This window comes from Papio anubis, chromosome 4 (assembly GCF_008728515.1).
Source record: "Papio anubis isolate 15944 chromosome 4, Panubis1.0, whole genome shotgun sequence".
NCBI lineage: Eukaryota > Metazoa > Chordata > Mammalia > Primates > Cercopithecidae > Papio > Papio anubis.
Window position 1 is genome coordinate 7,447,932 of NC_044979.1, and position 20,634 is coordinate 7,468,565.

General features: G+C 51.8%; 1 protein-coding gene across 4 annotated transcripts in view; it reads left to right on the forward strand.

The window, feature by feature from the left end:
- Positions 1–20,634, forward strand: part of PRKAG2 (protein kinase AMP-activated non-catalytic subunit gamma 2) — a 317,328-nt gene that overhangs the window by 67,616 nt on the left and 229,078 nt on the right. For all 4 annotated transcript variants that reach the window (XM_031665008.1, XM_031665009.1, XM_031665011.1 and 1 more), the window contains exon 2: positions 17,724–17,795. In XM_031665008.1, coding sequence (XP_031520868.1) covers positions 17,724–17,795 — 72 coding nt within the window. The remainder of the gene's footprint in view (positions 1–17,723; positions 17,796–20,634) is intronic.

A 20,634-nucleotide genomic window follows, 5' to 3' on the forward strand; every position in this document is an offset into this window, starting at 1 on the left:
TTGAAAGATTGTCCACCCAGGCATTTGTTAATTAGTAATTTCTTCATTTAGTCACTCACTCCTGGTACCAGCCTTCCTGATCAGCATGAGATAATCAGCGTGACCGAAGTTGATAACATTCCAGCTGAAAGCAGAGGCTTGCTGTTCTCGATTGCCTATGCAGTCACGGGTGAAATGTGCAATTTCCTTTCCACTCCTTGAGTGCCTCTGAGCGCTGCGAGAGCCTCCATTGTTACTTTCGGTTATCTCTCACCCTAGACCAGAAATCGCCAGCCTTCATCACTGGCCTCTGCCTTTTTCTTTTTTTCTTTTAATAATAAATGAGGAAGTTAGCCCTTGAGCAATTTAGGAGCTCACCCGAGAGCACCCCAAAACGCTTGAAGTTTACAGGGATTTTTCTCTGTCCCGAACTGTTTCTTGTTGTTGTAGTTGTTGAGATGGAGTCTCGCTCTGTCGCCAGGGCTGGAGTGCAGTGGTGCGATCTCGGCTCACTGCAACCTCCACCTCCTGGATTCAAGCGATTCTCCTGCCTCAGACTCCCGAGTAACTGGGACTACAGGCGGCCACCACCACGCCCAGCTAATTTTTGTATTTTTAGTAGAGACAGGGTTGGCCAGGCGGATCTAGAACTCCTGACCTCAGGTGATCAGCCTGTCTCGGCCTCCCAAAGTTCTTGGACTACAGGCAAGAGCCACTGTGCCCGGCCTGTCCCAAACTGTCACCAAGGATTTGATGTGTCCCTTCATTCTGCCTTCCTGAGCTTCCTTTCACTTGTACATTGGGGAAGGATCTTGGCAAACCGGTAAGGTGGAACCTGCCTCTTTCCTCTCATCAAATCTCTGAGAAGGAAGACTCTGGTATCCCTGGGTTCAGTCATTATAGCATATTGCCCCTAAACTCAGCAAAGTATTTTAAAGTGATAACTCATGTTTTCCAGATGAGTCCCGGGCATCACAGCCGTGTCTTTGTTAACTCATATGTGTTTCTATACTTCTATATGTTAACTCATTTTCCAGTAGGAACTCCCATGATTCCCAGTTTTTAGATTTTTTAAAAAACAGAGAAATGAAGTAACTTTCCCAGGGTTACATAGTCACAAGATCACCTGTTGCTACATAGCAAACCACCCCAAAACTTAAAAATATGATTTGAAATCATCTTTCATGGATTTAGGGGTCATCTGGCTCAGCTGAGTTCTCACTGGGGGTTTCTCCTATTTGAAAAGTCAGGTGGCGGCTGAGCCCGGCTCATCCTAGAGGTTTCCTTCACTCTCATATTGGGCCCCTGGGCTGGCTGTGCAGCTCTTCCTCCATCCGTGCGGCCTCTCCCTGTGGCTGGCTTGAGCTTCCTGATAACATGGTGGTCTTGGTGCAGATTTCTAACGTGGCAGCTGGTTTTACCCATGACAGACATTACAAGAGATCCAGGAGGAACTGCGAGGTTCCTTGTCACCTAACCCAGAAGTCAGGTGGTGTGGTTTCTGCTGCATTTCTGTTGAGCACAGCTGCCCAAACTCAAGGATGGAAGAACAGATTCACCCACTCAACAGGAGACAGCATATGTATGCAGGGAGGGAGCACATTCCTAGTGGCTGTCCTGAGGACCACTCACGCCATGGAGCCCTTGTGCCCGCCATGCCTTGAGCCGCTTCCGCAACGGCTTTCAGACTTTGACAGAGAGCCACGCGAGGAACTTCACATCATGACCTATTGGATATTCACATCCCAGAAAACTCCTGGAGCTCTGGTTTTGTTCCATGAACAGCAGCCGCAGCAAAACCTGTGTGTCCTCCGTGGGTTTTATGACCTATGTCCTACTTGCAGTTTGAGAAGCAGTTCACACGATGCTACCTCAAGTGCCAACTCTGTGCTGCGATGGAACACCACAGACTACAGAAAACAAATGTCAATTTGGGTTACACAGATGCCACTTCTCACCAACCCAGCAAAAGCCCAGCCCAGTGTTCAATGTTCATTCCTTTCTCTAGGCTGGGCACGCAGATAGCCTGGGGAGAACTGCCCTACTGTGATCTCTTGACTCTGCCCTTTCAGCCTTGAAAATAGGGCAGTGCAGAGTAAGAGGGGGCCAGGTGGGCCGCGGGGAGTATCCCCCAGGTAGCTTCGGTTTCCCTCCACCTGTGGAGTTCCCCTTTCTTCTTCATGGACCTCTCCAAAGGCTGTCTCCCATATTTGTTTGAAAACAGGTCTTTGGGAAATGTTGGCACCCTTGGCCATCTGGAAGGTCAGAGTCCACTCACTTTGGGTACAAAGACCTGGGACGTGGCAGCCTCGTGTTGCACAAGCAGGGGGAGGTGTCCCTGGGCCTCATGAGTGCAAAGGGCAGAGGTTCATGATCCGGGGGCTTCCGGGATCCACTGGTGAGAACCAAGAGTGAAACCAGAAGCTCTGGCAATGCCGGGGATAAACTACACAAAGGGGATGGTCCTCTGCCTCTAGGGATGTCCTACAGGACCTGACCCAGAATCTTCTGCACTTTCTCCATGAGAAAGAAAGGTCCCAAACCCTTCTGACAGATGTAGGTGACACACGCGGAGGCCACACTCAGGGAGGGGTTTCCTCCTGCCTCTCAGCAGCCACCAGGCCCTGCAGAGGGGCCTGGGCTGCATGGGGACTGCATCCTGCACACAGGACACGAGTCAGGGGCACCTCAGTGACCAGGCCCTGCTCACGGAGGGATCCAAACTCTGTCCTAAGAGATGATGACTTTTAACCCCATTCCTAGGACATGAGATGCAGGCTTTTTGCTTTTTCTTTTTTGGAAAAACAAAGCTGCAAACAACCCCCTGTTTTTTGTACCTGACTCCCCGCTGGCGCCGCAGCTGATCTGGAAGTCTCTCCTCCTCTGGTGACTTTGGCCTCACATCTCAGCAGTTTTCTTCCCTCGCCTCCTTATGTAACAAGCCCCTCTAAAACAGAATGAGTTTCTTGGCAACAAAACACCAAAAATAAGAAAACCTAGCAAATTCCCTTGTTTAGGTTCATTAGCGCCATGGTTTGCAGCCTTGAGTCCCCAACCAAGAAACTCAAACTTTTCTGCACCACGTGGTCTCCCCAAAGAACCAGCTGCCCAGCGAGCCCTGTGAGGGGTCCTCTAGCCCCACACATTCTGAGGCCACCTGGTGCCTGCAGCTGGTCCCTGGCCTCCATCTGGAGCCCTCTGTACTTGGTCGTCATTGTCCCAGCCTGGGGGGCCAAGGGCCTGGGCCTGAGAGATGGGGACCTGGGTTCTCAGACCCTTCTCACAGCTTCCTTGCTGCCCAGCCCCAGCAAGGCGTTTCATCTCTGAGTGTCTCTAATCTCATTTATCTTCTTGGTCTGAGCGCTGAGCCTCAGACCGGATCCCACCGATCTTCTGACCCTGAGCCTGGGAGCATGACGTGCACCTTCCTCTGTGTTCTGGAAGGACCTGAAGCAATGGACACGGGAAGAATTGACCTCTCCAGCTCCCGTTTCCTGGTGAACCTATGACCTTCAGCGTCTCCGAGGAGTGGGGTGGGTGGTCCAGGCCTGGCGTGATGGGCAGTTGTTTGGCAGATGAAATTGAGGCCATCTCTGGCCATTTGCTGCTATTGCTTTTTAAAAATTTAGTGGATTTTACTTCTGAGCAGTTTTAGGTTTACAGAACAATGGAGCAGAAAGTACAGAGGGTGCCCATCTGCCCCTCCCTGACCCTGCAGCCCCCGTGCCCATTTCCCCTGTTGTTCGTGTCTTGCATTGTGGTGGCATGTCTATTACCATTGAGCTTCTATTGATACCTTCCTATTAATCGAAGTCCATAGTCGACCTTAGGGCTCACTCTTGGTGTTGTATGTTCTGTGGTTTTTGACAAACGTGTGATGTTGTGTGTGTGATGTTGTGTGTCCACTATTACACTCTCATGCAGAACAGTTTCATCGCCCTAGAAATCCCCTGTGCGCCACCTGCCCATCCCTCCCTCCCTCACCCAAGCCCCGGCTGCCATCACTTCCTTCGGCATTCGTCCTGCGCTGTCCTGGAACTGCTCGTGCCCTGGAGCCTGAACACAGGCTGTACTCACCAGGTGGCAGTGACCAGCGCAGCCCTGGCGCCCACCTGGATGTGTTCGAAGGAGTGTCGTTGCAGTGCTAGGAGGAGGGACGGCCTGGAACAGAATCTGTGTTGGGAAGGCCTTGGAGGAGCTCGAGGGGTAGGGTCTAGACACCTCCTGTCTCAGAGGAGGAAACTGATGACCAGAGATGGGAGGTGACTTTCAAATGACACAGCTGGTTAGGCAGAAATCTATATCCAGGCCTGCCTCGCTGAGAGGGTAGAGGTTCAATGTATCTTTTTAAACAAGAGTTAAACTTATAAAAAGACCAAAAAGCAAAATTGTAAACGAGCTAGCAGCGTGGCTGTTTCGAGTGTCGTCAGCCCGTCTGTGAGGGATTCTGGCTGGTGTGAGGTTCTGGAGGGGCGGCGTACCTGCCAGGCGTCTTCACATCCCACCTGGGAGCTGCCTGCAGAGTGGCCCTGGTGGTGTGGCCTGGAATGGGGAGTGGCAGACACCTTCTCCCGGCCTGGCTGGTCTCCACGCATCTGCTGCTGGCTAGATGCTGGCCGGCGGCACCTGGAGCCCCTCCGTGCAGAGTGTCCGCGCCCGTCAGTCTGGAGGACACGACAGGTTCCATGGCTCCTGGGAAGTTCCTGGAGCAGCTGCTGCCTGCATGGCTGAGATCACAGGCTGAAGGGCTCTGGGGAAGTAACAGATTCACACACAGTGAATGACACCAGAAAGGGATTTGGAGCATGGGCTTTGTCCTGTCGCTGGAGACAAGATGCAAAAGTGCCCACAGAACCCAAGTCAGAGCATGGCTTTGTAGAATTATAACATTTGCTATGTGCCCAGTATAGCCAGGCCCATGTGAGGGATGGCAAGCCCGTCACAATCTTGTAAGAGTTGCTGTTACCGGCTTATGTAGTGGAAACATAAACTAGAAAGAAGCAGCTAGAAGAGCATGATGTAATCAAAAGAGACCTTGGTTAGAAGTTGCAAGACCAGGATTTGGTTCTGGCTGAGTCACAGCTCTACCATGTGGTTTTGAGCAACTTGCTTGAATCTCTGGACATCTGTTACCCCACCTGTAACACAAGGGCCTTGGAGAATTTCTGAGACCACTTCCATCCTAACACCCCGTGACTGCCCAGTTCTCTGGGTTTAGGTGCTAGAGATGAGGGCATCCGCAGCAGGCCTGGGCCAGTGGGGAACAGAAGCTGACAGGCACTGCTCGGCAGGCGGCTGGGGCGGGTGGTTGTCCCCAAAGGTATAATTGCTATTCTGGGTCTGAGGTGGCCTGGGGACAAGGCCAAGCTGCCCTGCAGGTCAAAGGGCCAGGGGAGGAGCAGATGCGGGGGGTGAGAGGTGAGGAGGGAGGGAATCACCACATCCTTGTGGTAATAAAGAGATGTGATGTTCTGTGTTCTTAACTCCATGAATATTTCTGGGCACAAAGTATGGAGAGGGGCCAGAGGGCTTCAGCCAGGAGAGGAGGACAGATGGTACCCATTGTTCCACACTTCTGGCGACACCTTGGGGACAGAAGGTCAGCTCCTCTCTGTTCCCTGAAATCTACCTGCACAATTTCAAAGCTCATCTAACGCAGAATTTTTCAGACTTTTTCACCCACAACACAATAGGAAGTACGTTTTATTCCGGCCCTGTACAGCGGCTCATGCCTGTAATCCCAGCACTCTGGTAGGCCAAGGCGGGTATATCCCTTGAGCCCAGGAGTTCAAGACCAGCCTGGACAACATGGGAAAACTCCATCTCTACTAAAAATAGAAAAATGAGCCGGGCATGGTAGTGCACACCCGTAATCCCAGCTACTTGGGAGGTTGAGGCATGAGAATCGCTTGAACCTGGGAGGCGGAGGTTGAAGTGAGCCAAGATTGCACTACTACACTCCAGCCTGGGTGACAGAGTGAGACTCTATCTCAACAAAAAAACAAACAGGCCAGGTGTGGTGGCTCACGCCTCTAATCCCAACACTTTGGGAGGCCAAGGTAGGTGGATCATGAGGTCAGGAATTTGAGACCAGCCTGGCCAACATGGTGAAAGCCCATCTCTACTAAAAAATACAAAAATTAGCCAGGCATGGTGGTGCACACCTGTAATCTCAGCTACTCAGGAGGCTGAGGCAGGAGAATCACTTGAACCCAGGAGATGGAGGTTGCAGCGAGCCGAGATCGCGCCACTGCACTCCAGCCTGGGTGACAGAGTAAGACTCTGTCTCGGGGAAATAAAAAACAAACAAAAGGTACATTTTATTCTGTGTGTGTGTGAATCATTGAGACACAGGCTTCATGCAACCACAAGATGCATTCTTATTGTAATTCAGTTTTTGGTGGTTGTGCAATCCACTAAATTGATTTCATAATCCACTAACAAGTTGGGACTGTCAGTGTGAAGAGCTATGGCCAGATGCTTCGGGAGTGGCCGGCTCACCCCGGGATGGAAGTGAGGAGACACATGAAAGCTCCTCTATTCACCACGCTCAGCGTGGGAAGCCCTGGCTTGCTTTTTAAGTCCGTGGTATTTCCTCCTTCCTCTGAACTCGCTGTACCTTTTGATCTATAATGTGCCTGGCACGGAGCAGGTGGGTGAAACAAGACAGAGCGGAAGGAATCCTTGAGTACCCGTAGAAAGTGTTGGGGAAGAATCTTTGGATATATGGCTCTGTAAATATGGACAGTTGAGATTCTGAAAGCACTGACGTGGAAGCCTTTGCAGGCCTCAGCTCTGGGCCAAATCCCAAAGCCACATCTTGGGTAGCTGTTTGGGAGCAGAAATGAGGTCCCTGAGCCCTCGTTCAGAGGTGTCCTCTCTCACACAAGGTCCTCCTACGTAGAGGAGGGTGTGTCTCCGAGCCAGCCAGCAGCTCTGTGACCTTACAAAAATGTCCCCGGGGTGCCCAATTTTACTGTAGTTCACGGTGTCCCTCCTGCAGTTTGTCTTCAAGCATTAACCAAAACTGCTGGATGTGTACCCAGCGGGGAGAACCAGGCGGCGGTGGAGGGTGGGGGGTGGCAGGAAGCTGACTGTGGGGGAAGCCTCAGATCTGACCAGGGCCATTGGGCCTATGCGGCAGAGGTCAGGCCGGGGCCAGCTCACTTTCACCTCGTGGCTGGTTTTTTCCTCTCTGAAGTCTGGGCGGCCGACGACTGGAGGGTGTGGCTGCAGCTGGCGGCCGGGCAGGGTGTGGGGCCTCGGGGCCTCTCCCTTGGGTCGTTAGTGCCCACGGAGGATTCTATGCTGGTGTTAGCTGGTGGTCTGGCATTTTATTTGTAAGCCAATAAAACCTCCCCATAACCCCAGAGCTGGCCTCTTCACACCCTGTCTTAATAGCATCATAATGGCAGAGCTGAAGACAGCCCTAGAAGTGAAGGGCTGTCCCTCCGTACAGGGGCTGGAGGTGGCGCATGAGGACATCATTCCCTTATCCCGAGGTCTTGATGTTTACTGGCCCCTGGGCCATCCTCAGTCATTTACGCCCCAGCTTATGACCACTCTCCCAGTGTCAGCTCTGCAAGGGGGAAGGACAGAGGCTCATGGAATCCAGCCCTGGGAGGAGCTGGTGACTCAGGGGTGAATGAGACGCGGTCCTTGCCGAACTCCAACTGGGTGTGGAAGGAGACAGGCCCTCAGTGACAGGGTGACAAGATGCCGTGACAGATACTTGCGTGACCGTTACCCAGCTTGCAAAGGCAAGAGGATTGCCCCACTCTGCTGCCAAGGCTCAGAGATGAGGCTAGAAGGCGATCGTGGTGCTTTTCTAAACCTGTGATTGCCCTTCACGTGCTGCGAATGTTCTCTGACAGTCAAAGCAGGGCATTTGGCTATTTCCTGTTGTTCTCCAAGCACTGCCAGGATGATGGCCCTTCACATCGGTCTTTGTCCTCTCATCCAGCTGGGGCCATTGGGTGTCTCACTGGGGCCTGGGCAAAGTGAAGGCTTCATAGTGTGGACAGAGAGCCATAGTGTGGACGGAGAGCCCACCTAATGACTGAGTGGACCCCATCCATCTATGCAGGGAAGGCTAAGAGCTTCCAAACAGTGGCCTGCTTTTACCCTGGACTCTCGCCATGTCTGTCCCCACCAGCTGGGGTGAGGAGGCCTGGGGCTCTGTGTTAGGCGGGGTCTCCAGAGAAAGAGAACCAAGAGGAGAGATCCAAGCATATAGATCTCCTATTTTTCTTAATATACATATATTATATATATATAAACTTACATATATATATAATTACATATGTTATATATATTAAGAAAAATATGTATATTAAGGAGATATAATCACATATTAACTATATCTAATGTATATAACATGATTAATATATACATAGTATTGTTTTATATATATATATATATGTATATATGTGAGATTTGTTGGAAGGAATTGGCTCATGCGTTGATTGGAACTGAAAAGTCCCGAATCCACTGGGCAGATGGTCTAGAAGCTCAGGCGGTCGATGCTGCAGTCATGAAGCAGAATTTCCCGTTCCGGAACCCTCTGTTTTCCCTCTTCAGGCCTGCTGCGGATTGGGGGAGGCCCACCCACATCATTCAGCATGATCTGCTTCACTTCAAGTCACTGATTGTAGATATTAACCACGTCTGCAAATACGCCCACGGCAGCCACCTGACTGGCGTTTGATTGAATCAGTGGGTGCTATGGCCTCGCCAGGCTGACACGTCAAATTAGCCGTTACCAACTCCACAATGGGATGTGGTCAGTGGAGCCCAGCGCTCCCTGTCCCATAACATCCCCTCCCCTGTGCCCTGGCTGAGGCGTAGGGTGCCACCTGTGGAGACCACAGCTACTCCGGATGGAGGCGGCAACCTGCAGCCCAGGCCACAGCCTTGGAAGGGAGCTGGGAGGCTGCCTGCTGCTGGTCCTCAGGGAGGCGGCTGCATGGACCATGCAAACACGCCCCACACCTGCATGTCCTGGGGCCTCCTGGGTACTTGCCTCCTTCCTCATGAACTGTGAGCTGACCCAGACTCCTGTAGCCTCCACCCAACCTGTGCCTCTAGGTAGTGCCCCTGCCCCCCACTCTCCCTCCTTCTGGGGGATCTCAGACAGGCTGGAAGAAGACAAGCGTGTGTGGTTAGCAGAGGCTGGACTCAACCTGGCCTGGGAGCAGCTGCCTGTAAGAGCCTGCCCTGGGGCCCTGAACTAGGAAGGGGCTCTCAGGAATCCCACAGCACAAGCCCTGAGGTCAGGACGTTTAGGATGGCCACCCCCAGCTGGTCAGAAGAGGCACTGCTGGCCCCTGCAGAGCATCCTCCACCACAACGTGAGGAGGCCAGTGGGGTCCCTCCAAGCTTCGTGGAGCTCTGGTCAAGTAAAGGCTGCCCTGGGTGGGCAGGGAAAACCTCGGCGGCCCTTTGCACAAGGAGAGAGCCGGAGACTCCGGCAGCAGCCACGCTGTGATCCTCTTTAGAACTGCCGTGCACAAGTGATGAATCATCTTGGCTTTCACCTTGGGAAAGGGATAAAGACAGCTCTCTAATTATAAGGGGGCAGCCAGTGTCTTTGCAGAAGCCTCTGAAACCCGATCTCAGGCCTTGGTTGAGTGTGAGCAACTGCCCTGGCTTCCGCGGGGAGCCACACGAGGGGCCTGGCTGCCCCGGTGATGATGCCTTTGTCGCTCCCCACGGCCTTCATCATCAGGCCCCAGTGTGCCCTCGGCCAGCGGCCCTTGCCATCCCCAGTGCCATGGGGGCTCACACTGCGGGAACGGCTTTTGATCACATCCTCTGGTCTGGTTTCCCACCAGCCCATGATAAGAAGGATGATGGCCTCATTTTACACACTGGAAAGTGGAGGCTCCTGGATTTTCAAGGGCGCACTCCATATAAGACATGAATGCAGAACTGTGGGGAGGATCGAGGTCTCCTGGGCACTCTGGGCCAGGGATTCTGCAGCTATTTGGTTTTGAGCAAAAGGAGTTTCATGTCTGGTGCTGATATGGAGCAAGGGAAGCCCCAGGGGGCCTCGGGCCAGATGAGGAACTGGGAATACGGTGGAGCAGGGGACTTACTCAAAGCCAGGGAAGGCTCAGGTTGCCAGACCGGGGTCCTTGGCCTTGGGGGGCAGGGAGGGGGAGCCCCGAGGTGGCTGTGGGAACTAGGACCACCAGGTGAAGGAGCCGGGGAGGAAGGGTGGCCGCAGGAGTGAAAAACAGTTGGATTTTTCTTTTGACATCAGGAAGTTGCTTAGGCTGCAGTGAGAAACTCTGTGTCCTCTGTGGAAAGTAAATGGCTCTGGAACTTCTCGGAGAGTGGAGCTTAGGCCTTCCCGGATTTGGCCACTGTCCCTCCCCTGCTGCCTGGTTCCAGTGATTCAATATTTGTTCCTTATTTTTCTGAGAGTGGTTATATAACACAAATGTTTTTCAAAGGCTCCAATTGACCTGGCTCTGGTCACCTCCTGCCACCCATCAGTACCAAGAATTGCCCGTTTGGTTTTGGGGATTGCGCAAGGCCGGCCTGTCCGGAGACACCTCCCCTGTGCCTCCCAGCAGAGGGGCCTGCCAAGGCCATCATCACTTGTGGCAAGCTCCAGGCCACAGTCACCACTCAGCCATGGTCAGAGCCTATGGGCCACTCCCCGGGCAGTGACTGAGGGCAGGCAAGGTGGGCAGGACAGGGTCCAGGTGGGAACTGCGGGCCTCGGGCCTGTAGCTGGAGATGCCACACGCAGCTCTCCCAGGGTCACTAAGCATCTGATAGAACCCGCCCAGCACTCGATCCCACAGCCCAGGCCCTTAGGATTGAGGGAGCTGAACAATCAGTTGAGAAACCTTAAGGGTTAGAACCTAAGAGGCATATCAAGACACATGTGAAGATGGAAAGGCAGAAATGCCGCTGGGTCCTGGCCATTCACCTAGATAGCGTTGTGAAGGCAGCAGAGGAAGTTCCTTCCTTCCCTGGCAGTGCAGGCCCCAAGACTCCACCCAAAGGCCCTGTGGCTCTGAGAGCGGTGGAGAGTCTTTGGTCGTTTGAGAGTAGGAGGAAATTATTTTGATGATGAAGATAGGAGATGAGAACGTGCATCTTATTCTGAATCTAGTGGGGTTCCTTTACAGTGTTCCCGATCTCACCTATTGTTGTCCAGTTCGGTGGGTAAAAACAGAACATGTGAGCTAAAAGGCGTCTTCACAGGTTCTCTAGTTCAACCCTCTTATTTGACAGATGAAAAGCTGAAGTCCAGACATGCCCAAGATGCCCCAGATCGCAGATCACAGAGCTGGGGCTCTGGCTCAGCCCCCGGCTCCCTCCCCGCTGCAGGCTGTGTTCTCGCGGGCCTGAGGGACACGGGGGCTTGAATATGCCAGGGAGGGGCCCTGGCCTCGGCGGACACACGGCCCAGCAGCTCCAGATGGTGCTCTCTGTGCTGGGGTTCACTCAGCAGGAGCGGAGAATGCAAACCATCCTCAATGTGTTGCTTCCTCGGTCGGAATCAAACAGGAATGTTGTATCATGATCCTGATATTTTAAACCTCAAGTTTACCCTGAGGTGGGGGCCATTGTGGGCCCCTGCCACTGGCAGCCTTTCTATTTGTCCTGTATTTGCACTCTTGTCTGTCCTCTTTCTGGGGTATCCCAGCTGCATCAACAAAGGAGTTCTGTAAGACAAAACATCAGAAACGCTGGAAGGTCGGAACTGCATCTGATCGATACACACTTAGCACCTGCTGTCAGGGCTAAGATGTGAGTAAAACCATCCCCATCCTTCAAGAATACACAAATTAGTTGATTGCAAACATAGAAAGTCTATTATCCTATGGGGAAATATTGGGATAAGTAGGGGACCGGGGGCAGGAGGAGCTGTATATGACTCCAAAATGTGGATAGTGCAAGAACGCGAGTGATTGCATTTGGTGGTGGGATTTTTTAGACTTTCCCATTCCTTGCAACACCAGCATGAGTTACTTTTAGTTAAGAAGAACTTGGAAGAGAAAGTTAGTATGGTAAGCTGTCTGGGGAATGAATCACAGGACTATACAAATCCTTATGTATCCTTCCTTCCTTCCCCTGAGGTCGCACTGTGCCCAGGATACTTGTTTTAGGAAGAAAAGCTCTCTTTTTATAGCCTCTGACACCAAATTGTTTTTCTGTTACTGGAACCGAGCCACTCCAGGGAGGTGCTGGAGTTTCCTAGAAAGAGTTCTGAGCTGGGAGTAGGTGGACCTGGTTACAGGACATGCCTTCTACTGTCTGATTCTCTGGCACTGGGCAAATGACTTAACCTCTCTGACCCTCAGTATCTTCATCTGTAGTCGGGGATGATACCACTTTTCTTTCCCACTTGTATGGGTTGCTGTAAGGACCAAATGAGGCAACAGTTGGGAGATTTCAGAAGGACATACTAATGTCAGATTAATGATGGCTCTGTTGTTAATACCTCACTTTTTTTGTGATAGACTTTTGGTTTTTGCCTGGATTTCTAAGGTGGTGAGATGGATAAATGAGTTGCTTTTAAGGTCAGCTTACATCTCAGGAATTCTCTCAGATTTGGGGCTTTTCTCTTTGGTCCTGATGCTTTCCTGACAGGTGACTTTATCAGTCCAAATCCTGAAAATTCACTTTTTTATCTCCAACACATGTGGTCAAAGTCTAACTGACATTTTGTGCAGCAGATGAAAATCAGAGTGCTAAAGCTGTCTCTTGGCAGAAATCAGGACTTCAGCATCTCTTGGTACCTCAGCGTTGTCCCCTAAATATCCTCCCAGTCCTGTGAGGGCCTGAGTGGCTGGCGGACAGGAAGAGGAAGTGAAGGACTGGAATGGGAGTAGAGACCGGTAGTGGGGAAGGCCCAAAGCTCTGGCAGGAGTTTTAAATTTAGAAATCACGGGAATGGGGCAAATCCAGGAGCTTGGGCCTCTGGCATGTCACCTAAGAGGCCAGGTCCTAAGTATTCTACACGCCAAGACTCTAGTTGCCATAGTTGCAGTTAGAGATTTTCCCACACCGGCCCCAAGGTGCGTGATGTTTCCTGGTGAGCTCTGGAGATGAGAGCCAAGATTAGAATACTGGGACTTGCTGGGAGGTGGGATTGGGGGTGGGGAGCCTTCCAGCAAACCCCGCCATCTGTGCCAGGGGACTTCCCTGTCGGGCTGCATGACCAGGCAGGCACACACACCTGAGTCCAGCAGCCACGCAGCAGGCCACAATGTTGGACTTGACTTGATGCTTTCATACTCACTCCGGCCCGAGACACCTGCCTGGGACCTGCCTCCACCACTCTGGGCAGCCGCCTGGGGCCCGTGGGCAGCCTGAGCTAGCAGCAAGCCCTGCATCCTGCCCTCAGCTCTTTTACACCATTTTGACGTGAGTCCCTTTGAACCTCCTCAGCCTCAGTTTTTAGAGCAGGATGCTGCTTAGGGTTGCGTGAGGAGCAAGCGAGGATTTGTGAAAAAGCTTCTGCATGTGGAAACTGCTGTTGCTGAACGAATGTTAGAGGGTAATGAGAATTTGAAACCAGAGAGGAATGTGCTCATTAAAATGGGTGATAAGAGACCCACCCTGGTCCCTCGTCACTTCCTAGTGAATTGCAACTGCGTGTGGCCTGATCGTTCACTGGCCCTGCGGCACAGACTCTGCGGCCCCCATGCTTGCTGCAGGCGCGAGAGGGTGCTTGGTCGGGGAGTTAATTCAAACACGTCTGGAACCTACTGCCTGCCGGGTACAGTACGAGGCCAAGAATAGAGAGGTGGGTAGATTTCCTCTTGCCAGTGATGGATTCAAAGTCTAGTTAGAGAAATAAACTGATAGATGAGGATAATACGGGGTTATGAGTCCAGTAATAAAGGTGTGTCTGAAGTACTCTGGGACACAGTCTAGAATAATAAGAGATAACTATTTCTGTCTGAGGGTGACTCTCAGCAAGAGAGTGTATTTGAATTGGGCTTTGCAGGACACATAGGAGTTTACTTTGTGAGCCAGGATTTGGGGGCACGGGGCAGGAAGAACAAGAGAAAGGAAAGAGAGCTCAGAGGAAGGAAAGGGCTTGGGGTGTTTGGTGAATGGCACCAGGGTGGTTCCTGCATTGCTATGGGCTGGGCTCCACGCTGGGGGCTGGGGATGGGACTCTGGAGCTGTCCCTGAGTGGCTGAAGCGAAGCGGGAGCAGTTCACAGGAGGGGTGGATGGTAGCCATGAACAGACGTGTCTGAGGAGTTAAGACAGCATTCCAGGTGGGATGTCCATGGATGCATAGCTGTGTTTGGAAAATGCCAAACCCTCTGCCTGGGCTGTTGCTGAAAGGAGGAGACAGGAACAGAGAACATCAGAAATAAGGCCGCAGAGGTCAGCTCATCTGTGGGGCTTGGGTTGCAGTCTGCAGGGCTGGCTGGGAGCTGCTGACTGTGTCTGAGACTCCCGAGACTCCTCCATGGGAGGCACACGGCTCTCCATCTGGGCTATGGTGGAATTTCCAAATGCCCTCGCTGTACCGAGGCCAGTGCATGCTCCCCACGCTCCCCAGGTGATCTCAATGTGCAGCCAGGGCTGAGAACTTTGGAGATAAACACCACCAGAAAGGCTGAGTCTGGAATCTGCACACCTGAGATCTCACTGGCATGTCTCAGTCAGCCAGGCCTGGAAGCCATTGCCGAGGTGATGGTAGAGTCTAAGGCTGGGGCCTTTGCAGGAGGCTGACTTGATGGGGCTCACCCTTTCAGGGGTCGCTCTTTAAGCAGAGATTTGGAGCACAGATCCAAACGGGTAAGGCTGAATGATTTGGACAATAATTGGGTGGCCCAAGAGGGAACTGGGTGAGAGTAGGAATAGGCCTGGACCCCTGGGGCAAGGACATGGAGAGAAGGGAGTGGGTTAAAAAAAAAAAAAAAGGTTAAGTACAGAGAACACAACAGAAGGAAATGAAAGATGGAAATGAAAGAACACAAATAGATGAAAACACATCCTATGTTAATGGATTGGGAGGCAATATTGTTAAGAGGTCAAGACTACCCAAAGTGGTCTACAGATTCAGTGCAATCCCTATCAATTTTCCCAAAAATAGAATAATTAGTCTATCCTAAAATTCACGTGGAATCTTAAGGGACCCTATCTAGGGAAAATAATCTTGAAAAAAAGAAGAACAAAGTTGGAGGTCTCACATTTCCCAATTTTAAACTTACTGTAAGGCCACAATAATCAAAACAGTGTGATACTACCAAAAAAACAGGCACATAGACCAATAGAATGGAACGGAGAGCCCAGAAATAAACCCTCAGAGATATAGTCAAATGACTTTCCATAGTCACGCCAAGACTATTCAATGGGGAAAGGACCATCTTTTCAACAAGTAGTGCCAAGAAAACTGGATATCTACATGCAAAAGAATGAAATTGGACCCTTATGTTTATACCATATACAAAAATTTACATAGATCAAAGACCTAAATATAAGAGCTAAAACCATAAAATATAAAACTCTTAGAAGAAAACATAGGAGAAAACCTTCTTGACACTTAATTTGGCAGTGATTTATTGAATACAACACCAAAAGCACAGGCAACAAAAGGAAAATTAGATAAATCAAAGACTTCCGTACATCAAAGGACACAGTCAGCAGAGTAAAACAGCAACCCACAGAATGGGGGAAAATAGTTGTAAGTCATGTGTCTGACAAGGGGTTAATAACCAGAATATATAAAGAATTCCTACAAGTCAACCATAATCAACCCAATTAAAAAATGGGCAAAGAAGTTAAATAGACATTTCTCCAAACAAGACAGACAAATGGCCTGAATTGACATTTCTCCAAAGATGATAGACAAATGACCTGAATAGACATTTCTCCAAAGATGATATACAAATGGCAAATAAGCAGATGAAAAGATGTTCAACATCACTAGTTATCCAAGAAATGCAAATCAAAACCATAATGAGATATGAACTCACACCCACTTAAGATGGCTATCAGAAAACAAAGACCAAAGATAACAACTGTTGGTGAGGGTGTGGAGAAATTGAAACCCTGTGTACTGTGGGTGGGAAAGTAAAATGGGGTAGCTGCTGCAGAAAACAGTTGAATGGCTCCTCAAAAAATTAACAGTAGGATGACCTGATGTCCAGCAGTTTCACTTCTGGGGATAAATGAAAACAATTGAAAGCAAGTTCCTGAAGAGATATTTTTACACCTGTTATATTGGTTTGCTAGGCTGCCATAGCAAAGCACTACAGATTAGGTGGGGTGGCTTAAACAACAGACATGTGTTTTCTCATGATTCTGGAGGCTAGAAGTCTAAGATCAAAGTGTCGGCAGGGTTGGTTTTTCTGGGGCCCCTCTCTTTGGGTTGGTGGCTGTCTTCTCCCTGTGTTTCCATGTGTGGTCTCTGTCTTGTAGGTGCCTGTGTCCTAATCTCTTCCTGGAAGGACACCAGTCATATTGGACTAGGACCCACCTTAATGACCTCATTTTAAATTAATTGCCTCTTTAAAGACCTTATCTCCAAATACAGTCATATTCTGAGGTCCTGGGGATCAGGACTTCAACATATGGAGTTTTTTGGTGGGAAGGGAGACACTAATTCATACCATAACACTCATACTCATAGCAGCGTTATTCACAACAGACAAAAGGTAGAAGCAACCCAAATGTCCATCAACTGATGAATGCATAAGCAGAATGTGGTCTACTCATACAATGGAACATTATTCAGCCTTCGAAAGAAAGGGAACTGTGGCACACACTACCACGTGGAGGAGCCTTGAAGACATTATGCTAAGTGGAATCAGACAGTCACAAAAGGACATATACTGTCTGATTCTACTTATATGAGGTACCTAGAGTGGTCGGATTCAAAGACATAGGAAGTATCTCTTTGCACTGGGGGGAGGAGGATGGGGAGTTCGTGTTTGATGGGGACAGCGTTTTGGTTTGGGAAGATGGAAAGGTTCTAGAGATGATGGTGTTGACGACTACGCAGCAATGTGAATGTTCTTCCTGCCACCAAACCGCACACTTAAAATGATTGAGACGGCAAATATTATGTTATGTGTATTTTACCGCAACTAAAAACTTAAAAAAAAAAAAAAAGAAAGGTTAGGGATGCAGCTCTGCTCGATTTGAGGATGGTTGGGCGGGTTTCTGCCTGGTGTGGAGGTGTTCACAAAGCAAGATTCAAGAGGAAGAAGGGGCAGGGCTGTTTCAGACTCAATGAGTGTGTGGGGAGCTACTTTCCCCCAATCTGTTTTAGACTCTGTTTTGGCCATGATGTCATTAGACTCTGCTGATAGTTTTGCCTCAGCCGCCACCCCAGTGTCACCCTCCCCATCCCTGTCCCATCATCTTCCCAGGCAGACACATGGTCCTGGACCCATGTTCCGTGCTGTGGGGTAAAATCATGTCCGTCAGCAGAACAGTCTGAGACGGGGCTCTCCTCCCTCCACCCTTTCTGCCTGCCTGTCTCCTTTAGTCCCAGCCATTTCTTCTTTCTTCCTTCCCTGGGGTGATAGGAGGTCATGGCTGCTACTGGAAGTTTGACTGCACATTCTGGAAGCAAATGTGCATGGTGGTCAGGGGCTTTGGGGGCTGGGTGTGGCTAACACATCCACGTCCCTTTATGGTGGATTTGGAGGATAAGGACTCAGGAAGGTGGAGGTGACACCCACAGAGTTCCGTGCAGCCCCTGGGTCCGAGGGCCACTGTCACTGACCACGTGCTCTCTGTCCACCCTAGGACCTGAGCTCCTTCGCCATGCCGCTCCTGGACGGAGACCTGGAGGGTTCCGGAAAGCATTCCTCTCGAAAGGTAAGGCCTCCTTTCCGGAAGTTGCTCACAGCTCACTTGAGGTGCCACAGAGGCAGACAGAGCCTGAGACCACTTCCACCTGTGTGTTCACCCACACGCCCACCTGCCTGCCCGCTTGCATGCCTGGCCGTAGCCGAGCCCATCCTGGGACAGCTCACCTACCATGGCCAAGCCTGGCGTATCAGCCAGGCTGTCCAACTGGAGAGCCTCCTGGGCTTCACTCCTTTTTCTTCTCCTCGCGTGGCACTGACTGTGGCCCACTAGACCCCCCTAATGTGGGCAGAGGCAGTGGAGGAAGATGAGCAATGAGCTAAGCCCCGTGGAAGGTATCGGTCCCTGCAGACCATCTGTGGTCTTTGGGCTGAACTCGACTGGCAGGACTTTGCCCTGCTGTCCACCAGCACCCACCCCCAGCGCTGGGCTCTCTCCTTCCACCTCGTGTTGCACCCTCTCTACACGCCTTTTTCTCTCCTTCCACTTTTCCTTTCCTCTCTTTAGCTCCTCGCTGTCCCTCCCCTACTGGTGAATTTCCCTCCCATTAGGAAACCAGTGTCTCAAGGAGGTTGTTGCCTGTGTAGGGTCAGGTGGCCAAGAAAGAGTGTGGGGTGGGGTGGGGGCTCCGGAGAGGGAGGCACAGCATCAGGTGAGGGTCGAGGTGGCCATGGCAGGACACAGAGGTCCGGGCTTCTTGCAGGTTTCTCCTGCAGCCAGGAAGTAAGGGTGGGCGGGGGCCTGGTAGGGGACACGCTTCCTGGCATTCTCCCACCCACAGACCCCTCTGGCAGGTGACAGCGGACAGAGCTAGTGATCTGGGGGCTGCGTGCAGGGTCTAGGCATGGGTTCTGGGTGCCGGCCAGCCTGGGATGAGGGCAGGAGTTCCCATGCTGAAAAAAGCAAATCTCCTCTTTAATCATTTGAATTACACACAACTGAATCAAATTGGTGTCGGCCTGTAGGGCTGCCCCGCCCTGTCCTCAACAAGCAACCTTATTAGCAGCTCTTATGACCCATCCAGCAAAGACTGTCAGGGAATGGCCTTGAGCTTCTGGGCCAGCAGAGAGTGGAGTGGCAGGAAGGGGCCACCAAGCCCAAGCCCTGTGCAAGGCTGCAGGACCGGCCCCACAGGCGCCGGGTCATCTTCCTCCTGTTTGACTCTGCAAAACCCTGCTTTCCAGTGAAAACCTTGCATGGAAGATCTGAGACTGCGGAAGAGACATACAGGCCACAGCCTGGCCCTGGCCCCAGCTTCCTCTCCAGCAGCTACATGACAAATGGCCCCATAGGCAGAGCTCTGCTCCACAGGCGCCTGAGTGCCTGCTCTCCATTAGCTCTGTGGAGCCAGGCACACACTTGGGAGTCTCGTCAATACCCGAGGAATCATCCGGTTGCATTCACCAACATATCATTTAGCTATAGCTTGCCCAAGAGCAAGGGCTGAGGCCCTGTCCCTGGTGGCTTCAGCCGGCGCCTGTTATCTGCACTGTCACACAGCCCACCCCAGCAGGCCTGTCCCTCCGCCTGGCTTTCCCACCGTCCGGGAGTGTGAGCTGGCCCCCGAGGCTCCCCGTGAGAGGGGTCAGGCAGGGCCCAGCATCCACCATGCTTTGGCTATTTTCCAGGGACAGGACTAGCAGGGCTGCTTCCTAGGGCTCCCTCCTCAGCCCTGATCACTGGGCACCTGACTCCACTGGCCTGGATTCAGAATACAGAATGGAACCCCATTCAGGATAATCCTGGGATCCCCCTTGCCCATCATATATGGTTAAACTGGCCTTTCATGACTGGTTCTCCAGGGGCCCATGGCTCAACTTCCCCCATGACCCCCACCCTCATGGTGGCCCAAGTGAATGGCCCTCTGTCTCTGTGCTTCACACCCCTTCTCCTCTGTCTCTGGGCACTGGACGCCTCCCCGGCCCTGTCATCGCCTCTCTGAAGCCCAGCTAGCTGTTAGGGCCAACTCTGCGTTGAGGCCTCTGTTGAGGGGCAGGTTTCAGCTCTGGGTCCTTTATCCATCTGCATGGTGCTTATGGTGCTTCGGCCTTGCAGGCACTCTGCAGGCTCTCCTGGGGCCCCACTCCCCTGTGTGTCTCTGTTTCCCTGTAGGAGTGGACGTTTGCATTGTCTCGGCCTTCTGCCCCAGCCCCCCAGCAAGCTCGCTCTGCGGTACACAGAGCACATCCATGCACCAAGTCCGGGCTCACCTTTCCAGCAGCTCCAAAATCCCACCCCTCCCTCCGGTCCTCCCGTGTGGCCTCGGCTCCTCTTCTGGTTCGTACCCTCCAGGCTGCTGTCATGATTGTCACAGCCCTGGGAACGAAGCTTAGAGAACCAAGTCGTTGTCCACATTGCGGGAAACTGAGCTGTGACCAAACCCGGGCCTCCGCCCAGGACCAGCTTGTTGTATCACCCTGTGATAGGACCACCCTGGTCCCTGTGTGTGTTGTTCCTACTGGCTTCTCTCAGCCCCCACCCCACCCTAGACCTGCACACACAGCACCCACCTCTTGAAGAAGAACCTCTTTTTTTTTTTTTTTGAGACAAGGTCTTGCTGTGTACCCAGGCTGGCTGGAGTGCAGTGGTGTCACCTTGCTCACTGCAGCCTCCACCTCCACCTCCTGGGCTCAAGTGATCCTCCCACCTCAGCCGCCTGAGTAGCTGGGACTACAGGCCACCACACCTGGCTAATTTTTGTAGAGACAGGGTTTTGCCATGTTGCCCAGGCTGGTCTCGAACTCCTGAGTTGAGGTGATCCACCCACCTTGGCCTCCGAAAGTGCTGAGATTACAGGTGTGAGCCACCACCCCCCACCTGAAGAATCTCTTGTTTGTAAATTTATTCT